Raw genomic sequence first — 10975 nt, 5'->3', positions numbered from 1 at the left:
TAGCACCGGCATGAGCTGTATTCAATTCTCAGTACTTAATAGTCCCCGAAGAACCAAAAAAATATGACAACACTTAAGTGAAGTACGGGCAACTGCTGCCACACACCTTACAGTATTTATGCCTGTGCAAAAAAAGAAAAAAAAACAGGTTGCCCTCTTATATTGTATTTATCAACAAGTACTGTATCAAGTTGTGTACAAAACGGGCAACACCTTTTAACTAGATATAATTAAGGTACATGTATTTATGAATGTACACAAATGGGTTGCACTCTTATATAGAATCTATTTTCGGTATATAGGTTTGTTCAAAAACGGGTTGGGCTCTTAAATTGAATCATATTGCGGTATATAATTAAGCTTGTGCAAAAACGGATTTCACTCCTCTCAATTGTATACCATATTTGCTATAACATTATTTACCCAATAAATATCTATGTTTTTCTATAACTAAAATTAAACACTTTTTTCTTCCCAAAACAGATGTGAGAGATACATAAATAATGTTTAAAAAAGAAAAAGAAATAAAATTTAGACCCTTCTAGGTATTGAACTCACGCCCCTATTCAATTTCAGAACTCTTCATAGCGGAGGTAATAACATAACGGTTTGTCTAAATAGCAAAGAGATTTTGTTTGAAAAAAGTTCGCAAATTTATTGTTTTAAACAATCCAAAAATGCAAACAAATGTGTGATTGATCCAACTTTTCAAGTATTAGGTTATTTTAACTAACAGGACTAATGATGTGCTTCAATTTTTCTAAACTGTGAGAATATAATTTATTCTATCATTTTCTTCCGCGCTTCATTGCCGTTTGGGCGGAGTTTGCAAAAACGCTCTACACTGTATTGAGCAAAAACGGGTCGCAAAACAGCTCTCCCCGAACCATACATATGACGGATATTTTGACTTATCTACCGCTAATGGACGTGCCTTTAATTCAATTGCTCATGCACTCCAAATCTATTCTGTTTGCTTAGTACGGCTTTGACCAGGGACGGATTCGAGTGTTTCAATAAGCTTATAGCTTCCAACACAATCAAAAATTAATTAATACAAAATAAATCTGCTCTATTTAGGGTTTATAATTTATATTATTTAAAAGCTTTTTTGGCTCGTTTCACCGAGAGCTCATAGCCGAATTATAGTCCATTTTCCTCTTTTATTACTATAACCAGCTTAGAATGAAACTGATCGGATGAAAAGAAAGTTATGAGCAGTTAATTGTTTAAATGCTAAAAGTACATCAACAATACATTGGGGTATATGAAGTATAAGCTATCTATAAGCATATTTCTATAAAATAAACACATTTTACATTGCATCAAATTTTTATTGATATAAGTACATGTACTTTCAATAATCCATATTGATTAATCGACTTGCATTTAACAATGCTATAGGTTTGTATCAAGTACTGAACAGAACAGAACCGAAAAAAAGAAACACAAACAAAATAATTATTCAAATCTAGAACTTCAGTCATCAGTTTTTCCACCTTCTACATGCGTTTACTGAAATAGAGAACATGAGATCACTTTAATGTCATATTCACTCTGAACATTAACCACGGTGCAAATGTTTGTAATCAAACAAATTTTGGACAAAAGATTTCATCATCCTCCAATAAAAATAGAATATGTCATGTCAAACGAGATTTCAATCAAACGTAGATTGATGATAGTGACCGTACCAGATCTCATACAGCAAACAAATAAGATTTTAATTATTCATAAACACATAAGTATCGTTTATAATGTATTGCCATAAACCACTGAAATTATAAATTTTATAAACATGTCGAATTTCATAAAACACATATTATTTTTCTAAATTTCTCAACTGCGAAAGGCTTAATGTAGTAGTGTTAGAACTTGTTCTCCAACTCATTTGATTTTGTTTTATTATTCTAATTTGTGTGCATACTTGCATATATAAGGGCAATAAAATATGGTTAAATTATAAACGAGATACAAGACGTGAACGAATAATAATTTAATTCCAGCATAGTAATCATCTTCATATTTGTTTTGAGATAATATCTTTAGAAATGGTTATTCTTGAAAGCTTACGAAAATGAAAATGTTTGTGCAATCTAGCTAGCCCAAGTGCCTATAAAATATTGTTAAACATGAATTAATTTGTAAGTTATGTCAGTATGTGTATGGGTTTTTTAAAAGTAGACAATTTTAATAACATCCCTTCTTTCTTTTATTTTATTAATGAAAATTCGAAAGATTTGGTAAATGATGGCCATGGTTCACAGCCGGGTAGCTTAGTCAGTAGAATTCTGTAGGATTTGCAGGTTCTGGATGGTTCCAGTCCAATTCTGACTCCATTCTTTTCATTATGGTATATTGAAAGTATTTAAGATAGTACAGAAAGAATTTATAAAAATGATATTTCATATATCAAAACAAATTGATACTGATAACTCACCTTTTCGCAGATATAAGCTTTAAAAGCATTACATGGATTTGCGTCCCAAACAAAAGGAGAACCCCAGTCTACATAAATTACCACACAATCGTTTGAATCCGAATTAAAATAAATCCTGTCCACTACTGATGTTGGTGTTAGTCCCGAATAGTACCACACAAATTCAGTTTCTGTACTTGTGTCTGTTAATCCACTCCATGCATCTGTAAAATAAATCAAAAGGGTCATTATGGCCCTGGATCGCTCACCTAAAATATATTGCTAGAAAAGGTCACACTTTTCAAATGCAGAAGTAATTAGTTCACATTTGGCGTGACATTTTATTACCCAACTACATAATTAATTTAAATATTTTAAGACAGTTGCTAATGCTTTAAATTTATGCCAAAATCTTCACACAAGAATATTTATATGTGTTTTACTATACAATTCTTTATCGCATGGTTTATTATACTCAGTACACTTTCAATGATCATTTGAAAACTGAATTGATATATATAGCACCTTGTATATATCACTATAGTTTTTTCACCGAGGCTCCAATTTGGGCAGCGGTAACGAACATTCCCAGTAGAAAAAAAATAAAAAAATAAAAAAAAATAACTATGAACGAAATAAATGAAATGAATTTATTCTCATATAATTATGCAAATGCTGAAATCAAAAGGTACATCCGCTGAATGAATTATTTACACTGAAAAAGCCCTTAAATCTTGAATCCGAATAACTTTCTCCTCAAACTATCCGTTTACAATCCGCCTCTAACATTGGACGTTGTTTTAAGTTTCAATGTTATGTATAGCACGGTATTGGTTTATTTTATCTGGGAGTGAGAAGGTGTTAAAGTGAAAGGGCACAATAGAGACAAATGCAGTTTTTCTTTGATGTTTTTTGTTTGTTTGTTTGTTTGTTTTTTTATTTTTTATTTATTTTTGTTTTGTATTTTTCCTCCTGTTTTCTATTACAAAAAAATGAAAATGCGATATTTAAAGCAGTTGTAGTATATGAAACTCGTTAGTAACGGGGGTATAACAATTGGGGCGTCATTTCGAGATGTTCCTACAAAAGAATAGTCTCGGCCTAACGGCATCGACATTATTTAAGAGAAACACCCGTTCATATCGCCCAACCAGTGTTATATCCTCGTAACTAACTCGTTTCATATACTATAACTTTTACTTATAAATTACTAGTAAGTGATCCCTTGGCGAGCACAATTTTGATCTCTTTGACAGGATTTATATAGCTTTTGTAAACTTTTATTTTCAAATAAATTTAGTGCTCATCAAGGAGCTGTTAATGTTTTATATCAGACAAATAAACAGGCAAATACACAATTCACACTATCTTAAGATAAGATTTATAAAGTTTTAATTTCCATATACTGAGAACGCAAGTATGTAATTATAACATGGTTTAAATATTTGAGGAGCTAATGGATTATCTTTTTTATCTTCCCTCCTAAAGAAAATGTGTGTTACCCTACAATGTTGGGATGTTGCTTTAAAATCTGGATAAAGGGAAATAGAGCCCACATTAAAATTAAATAGAATACAGATCAGCCCTCGAAAATTTTCCCTTTGGGTATGGTGCCAATTTAATTTAAAAAAAAGATGTTTTAAAAAAGTGCAAAAGGGAAAAACTTAAATTTTAAAAGAAGATGTTTAAAAAGTTTTTAACTATAAAAAGGAAAAAAGGCAACCCCCTGAAAGGGGAAACCAAGGTGACCCCCGGGGAAAATTTTAAAAAAACATTTTTGTTGATTTTGGGTTAAAAAAAATTTCCCAACACACAAAAAAAAAATTTTAACTACATGTTTGTATTTTTAAGAAAAGTTTTTTAAAAGATTTCTTTTTCCAACTGAACACCGATAAAATTTTGGGACAAAATTTTTATAAACAAAAGTTAAAATTGAGCACTCTGATGAGCTAAAGATATAAGCCCATTGTATGACTTTCTTTCCTGGATTTTAAGAATGCATAAAACTTATAGTCTAACCGCCATAAATGAAATTTATGAAATGAAATGTATGTACATGTATATTAAGAGATTGAATACTTATCAGTGTGAGCAGAATTAAACCATTCTCTACACTTTCTATCTAACTTATTTTTCTATCATGTTGATTGCTACTGCTGTCAATTGCATGAATCATGACAGTTCTCAACCAAAAATAAAAAAGACTGACAAAGCATTAATTATAATGTTTCATTATCTTGGCTTATTAAAGAAAATATAATTTATTGTAGGCTTACCAAAATAAAATGTTATTTTTTTTACTTACTACTTTCTGCCAATAAATCAACAAAGTTACGTTCAGCTTCGGTTGTGATTTCCACCAGGTATGCACCTTTAGACTGACAGTCGCTCTGTAGGAGATAATACAACCCAATATATAATCGTTTGTGAATGCAACCATTTGTATTAAATTTCATTTACCAAATTAATTACATTATGCGCATAATCTGACTTCAATGGAAAAAAAATATACACAAAATATATTGTATATTGTATAGGCTTTCAGTCCACCTAAGCCGCTTTGCAGGATAACTTACCAATGATTAGATAGTTATCGATGACTTTTTTGGAGAGGGGGGTAGGAGGTTGTCTTCAACCTGATGCCTACTAGAGTTCAAACACAATATCAATCTATCCAGTTACTGTCCTGAATGTTTTTCCCCCACAAATTAACCATAATTTTTTTAATACGTACATTTTGTATTGTCAGAGTATTTTGATTTAAAATGCAAGAGTAGTTGTTTTTGTTTTGTTTAACAGCTTAAACCCAGTAACTCCAATGTACCTTCATTCGTATTGATAACTTGTGAAAGTGGAAGTGGTTACATTATTGTTGTCATTAAATTATTTATTTTATTTTGATTTTGTGTTTTGTCCTAAATAGAGATAAATGTGTATAGCGTTTGCAGGTTTGTTCCATAAAAAATTCGCAAACATGTTTCCTCACAGGTATGTTGCAGTAACTTGTAAACTTTTCTTTCATCATTAATAAGTTAATGTTATATGCCAAAACTGAAATGATATTTGCCATGAATCACTTACTATGTATAACATGTATTTTATAAACAGTTACTGTAGTGGAATATAAACTGTTGTGAAACGATACAAATATTTCTGCTAACAATCATTATGGAACGATACAAATATTTCAGCTAACAATCATTATTGAAATACCTTCGCAGAATACCAATCTAAAGGCGTAGAAACATAGAGATAGCAGCCACCTTCAAATATGGTCCATCCGTCATCAACATTACATGTTTCTTAAAAAGAATACACAAATCAACATAATTAAATATTTTATGCAGATCACTTATTCATTGATTTAAATAATTATGGAATCGTTACTCATTGGCAAAGTTAGAGTATTTCTATACTGTAGTGGTTTCCTCATTTGCAAACGTAGAGACAGCCAGACAAAAACTGCTCCCGATTTCAGTCCGTCCTTCAGGACACGCCGGGAAAACATGTACCATATATTAATTGCAGCACTGTATTTAATCTTTGCTTTATTTTTTTTAATTATGTAGTTTTCTGTAACAAAAAGATAATTGGCGTAACTATAGAACATGGATTTTGCAGCAGATATTATTCAAACTGTACTGTATAACAAAGAAAATACTTATTTTAAATGTCTTTCAACATAAATATTTTAATATCTTAAGAACTATCTTCTATATATTAAATTACTAGCATACACAATTTTATTTAATCTACATTTTTTATCTAGCATTTTATCTAGCATTGCAATAATTGCTTATAATACATTCAGTGTACGAGTATAAAGATGTTACCAATCTTAGTCTCACAGTTGCTCCCTGTATACCCCGAGTTGGAACAGTCACATAACACTTCATTAAAAGATTTGAAACATTGTGAATTAACCCTGCATCCACCTAAATGAAATTTAAAAAAATAACATTTTTAACATTTAATTATTCAAATTAATTACACGAGGTCGGTTGTAATTCAAGCATTTGATACTAAAATTATATTTGACCTCGGTACTAATAGTCTGAAGTTAACATCAAATGATGTCTATTACATATAGCCAGCAAATTTGGACATGTCTACATATATAAAGGCCCAAACAAAACGAATCTTTGTTTTTAAATTTTGGAAGTGTATTTTAAATCAAAATTTTTGTGTAAATTTAAAAATTTAACAAGATTTTTCCACGCACCCACGTGGTTTTTTAGTTACTCACAAAAAGTGATTAATGGATTTTTTCCCCCTTTGGGAAATGGGGGCGGCCCTTTTAAGTATTTTTAAAAATTATTTATTTTCCCATAAATTAACAATGATAATTTATTCTAAAAATTAATTAGTATTTTTCAGGGGAAAATAAAAAAAAGTCCCCAATCAAAAACATAACATTTTTTTTTTCTGTTTGAAACCTTTCCACTTTAAATTATACTCACGAAAATTTTTACTAAGATGACAATATTTTTTTGTTTTGCTTTATATCCAAAGGACGAGCAAACTAAACATACTGAAATAACACTTTATGTTTTTAGCTATAGTTCTCTCCCCTGGCCGCTCTGCTCACGTAAACTTTTCAAATGTTTTACTACATTAAAATGATGGTGCGGTATGATAAAAAGGTACCACATGTCTCTCAGGCTAATAGCGCGTATTAGCGGATATTTCAGTTATCGGGTTGCTAAAATGCACTGTTACCCCGAGAGACATGAGTATTATTGCAAATATCAATACCGCTATAATTATATATTCTCGTGATAAAACTACCGCCACGTATATTGAGAAAATACTCAGTATGTTTACTTACAGGGTTGACATCTTTTCTTACTCTTTTTACCCTCCTCATTATCTTCCGCTAAACAAGCTGTACCATTCGGACACTAGAAATTATTGAAAACCATTTTCATCATAAACCAATAATGTATGAAAAGAAACGAAATAACTAATATCTACAGTGTAAAGATATAAAACTTTGAAATGAAAATATACATGGAAATATATAACAAATTAAAAAAAGTACAACATATAATCAACACACTTAATAAAAAATAAATCTTAGATCGGCCACCAACACTGCCAAATTGAACTTGATTCTGCCTCGGAATCAACCCAACTAGTTATACGCTACGATAAATTATGTGACCGCCCCCATGCCCCTACCCAAATCTATCCGCGCAAAGTCCCTTAGAACTGGTCATATTTAAAAGGCAAACTAACAATCAAAAACAAATTTTTAATAAATGAAAGAAAGAAATGAAAAATGTACCTGGCAGCTATCAAGACACCTTTTCCCATTCGGTCCATTCCTCAAAGAATGTAATTCAACCGACGTAAAATAATGCGTTAAAAACACAACACATATCTGGAACAAACATAAATTTGCTTATTTATTTATTTATTTAGTTATTTATTTATTTATTTCAGTATGTTTGATATTTTTGTCAGTTATGAATATGTATGTATTTGATGCTGAATAAAATTTGTTGTTGTTGTTGTTGTATATCAATATTAGCCAGAATCAAATCACAATGTAAATTTAATGACTTTTTTCCGTCTGTTGCTTTGCACACATTGACTGTAGATCCATTTTTTTTATAATAATTGATTAAATACTACTTGACAAACACATACAAATGTTTTATAGTAAGGCTTTTCAAATCAATTAAATCCTCAAATACAAAAGTCTTGTTTTATAAATATAAATTATTGTAATTAAATAATCTACATTGATATATTTATACCTATGTCTGCGTTATTGAACATTTTTTGAGATAGCATTGTCAAAGGAATTAAATTACTCAGAAAAAAATCTAGACACATCCATTGCTTGATAAAATTCAAGAAAATATTTAAATGTTCAACAATTGCAAAATCGTAAAACATGCACATTAACCATTTCCATGTTGAATTACAATGTAATATACTAATGTTTTGATTTTCCCCGCTTTGGATTGTGGCATTTTCCATTCTAATAAGCCAGCAAGTCATTAAAAAATGATACCTGGTCTACTTTGGTTCTATACTGGCAAGAAAATATCATGAAAAAAAGAAGAAAGAACTTCGAAAAATGCAATAATTAGTGTGAAATGAACGGAGCAGCATTTGAATTAGACTAGGTAAAAAAATTATCAACTATTCGCAATACATTGGTATTATCAATCAGACCGATACGCGTGCAATTAAGAGACTTGTCCATAATTTACAAATGAATGAAATTTTGCAACTTCGTAGCACTGAGGGAGATGAAATATAATAAAAATAAAGCACCGTGCATAATAACAAAATTTAAACGCGTTTAATGCAAAGTGTCGTCTTTTACGTCAGCTTTAATAGGAATTTCATTTTTGATATTCAAAATATCATATTTATTCCAGTAATTGCATCCACGTTTGCAAAGACGAATATTAAAGACAAACGATTTACAATAATTCTATATGAAGTATAAAAAAATGATCTTACCAACAGAGGGAAAGTCAAACTTTTCATAACGGCAACAATTTCTGTTCTTTTGTTTTGATTTTCCTGTATTAACATTCAATATAATAATAAAATCAATATGATGTACATAATTAATTTTAAAGATGATACAAATAAATTTCATAGCAAGGATATTTTGATAAAAATACATTACATTTACTTAAAAAATTACAGTTTGGTTAGAATATAATATGTATGCATCGTACTCATAGTGACATTATGCTTATCCAAGAGGAACTGATGGATGTTCAGGTAAAACTAAAATAACCTTACATTTTGTCATATTTGTTGCTATAATCTACACCCGAGTAATCAATAGCTCCCGTGACGTTCATAAATATCTATAAATATTCTTCGGAAAATACATATAAAAAGTGTGGGGTCTTTTTATATTTGAAGCAGATTTTTGTATTTTATCCTAAACATTTATAATTATCAATTATTGTTCAATCGCCGTTAAAATATTTATCAATTATTGTCCAATCGCCATTATAAGAGTCAATCTCGGCTTGGCAGTGAAAAAATAATGAACATGATATCACTTCATGAATATAACTTATCTAAAAGATAAACTCACTTAGAAATGTTACAAAAGCTTTTAAAAATTCAGAAGTATGTAACATTCAATCAATGACTTCACACATTAAGCGTAAGATATAACATTTTATCATTGTTCTTAAAACCTTTATATTTACCAAAATACTAACATAAAGAAATTAAGGGACATTAAGTATGTATTTATTATCATATAAGAACCTTATCTCACACCAAACATATTCTCAAACCGTTCATTCATGAACTGTTTATTTTTACAAGAAGGGACCTTGATGTCATAAACTTGTGTGCATAAAAGCTTAGTTTCTGACAGACACGCTGCAGTCAAATGAAAACAATGCATTAAGGAACGGAAATTTTAAATTACATATTTTATTACTTTGTGTAATTTTAAACAAATTGCTTTTGCTGTTAAGTACACCATTCACCAATTGTGAGAACAACAAAAAAAATCTTAAAATAGAAGATTGAAGTTCAAACAGACTGTGAATTTATCGAATTCAAAATATGACTTATTTTTGTAAGGGATAAAATGCTTTTCTTACAATACAATCATTAGTTATACACAGCCCTGAATTAAAACATTTTAAATATTTTAGCAAAGTGCATTTAGGAATCGGTTATTAGTGTGACTTTGAGGCACATTTTTAACTTAATAAATCTAAGATTTCGAAGTGTTTAGAAACTGTTGATAACAAATTTTTAACAAAATAAATCTAACATTTCGAATTTTTCAAAAACTGTTGATTACGAATCAAGAAAATAGAATATTTTCAAATAATAGAAATCACCTACCTTACTTTCCTACAATCCGCAACACGAATAACTGGCTGTGCTGCAAACGTGTTATTATACTAAACGAGGCCCACGCTGTTCAAACAAATTATACAATGTAGTTAGATAATTAGAAATGACAAAAAAACAAGAACTGAAATAGACGTCAAACTATATTAAACACATGTTGAATCATTTAAAAGGTGTAATTTAATCAATAATGGCATCCCATACATTGCCATTGCCAAGAAAGTGACAATGTTGTGTTTAAAACATGTTCAGTCAAGTGTTTGTCATTACATTATACTCTTAAGTAATATCTAGAAATGCCATATTTGCTTGCCCTTGCCTAGCCAGCTGAACATTCCACCAGAGCAATTTTTTACACTTATATTTTTAGGAATGCCCCGCTAGATTGCCGTGCCAGCTCGGAATTTCAGGACTATATTTAAGAATCCCGAGCTAGATTTCTTAGCCGGCTTAGCATTCCTGCAGAGCAATTACACTATATTTAGGAATGCATGCCCTGCTTGATTGTTTAGCCAACTGAGCATTCCAGCAGAGCATTTTTACAATATATGTAGGAATATCATGCTAGATTGCCTCGCCAGCTCTGCATTCCAACAGGGCATTTTTACACTATATTTTGGAATTTCTTGCCAGATTGCCTAGCCAACTGAGCATTCCAGCAGAGCATTTTCATTCTATATTTTAGAATGCCTCGCTACA

General features: G+C 30.3%; 1 protein-coding gene across 1 annotated transcript; it reads right to left on the bottom strand.

The window, feature by feature from the left end:
- Nucleotides 1-1313: 1313 nt before the first annotated feature.
- LOC132749910 (brevican core protein-like) lies at nucleotides 1314-10384 on the bottom strand. Its single transcript, XM_060739836.1, has 9 exons — nucleotides 10268-10384; nucleotides 8900-8962; nucleotides 7707-7802; nucleotides 7248-7320; nucleotides 6253-6354; nucleotides 5633-5721; nucleotides 4725-4809; nucleotides 2441-2643; nucleotides 1314-1515 (listed from the first exon to the last, which is right to left on the bottom strand). Exons 2-9 carry the CDS (start codon nucleotides 8924-8926, stop codon nucleotides 1513-1515), a joined length of 678 nt encoding a protein of 225 aa, XP_060595819.1. The 5' UTR covers nucleotides 8927-8962; nucleotides 10268-10384; the 3' UTR covers nucleotides 1314-1512.
- Between the last annotated feature and the right edge of the window lie 591 nt (nucleotides 10385-10975).

The sequence above is a fragment of the Ruditapes philippinarum genome, unplaced genomic scaffold (genome assembly GCF_026571515.1).
Source record: "Ruditapes philippinarum isolate M1 unplaced genomic scaffold, ASM2657151v2 ctg709_1_1_1_1, whole genome shotgun sequence".
Classification (NCBI taxonomy): domain Eukaryota; kingdom Metazoa; phylum Mollusca; class Bivalvia; order Venerida; family Veneridae; genus Ruditapes; species Ruditapes philippinarum.
Note: the sequence above shows the minus strand (reverse complement) of the source record. Positions and strands in the feature narration are given on the sequence as shown.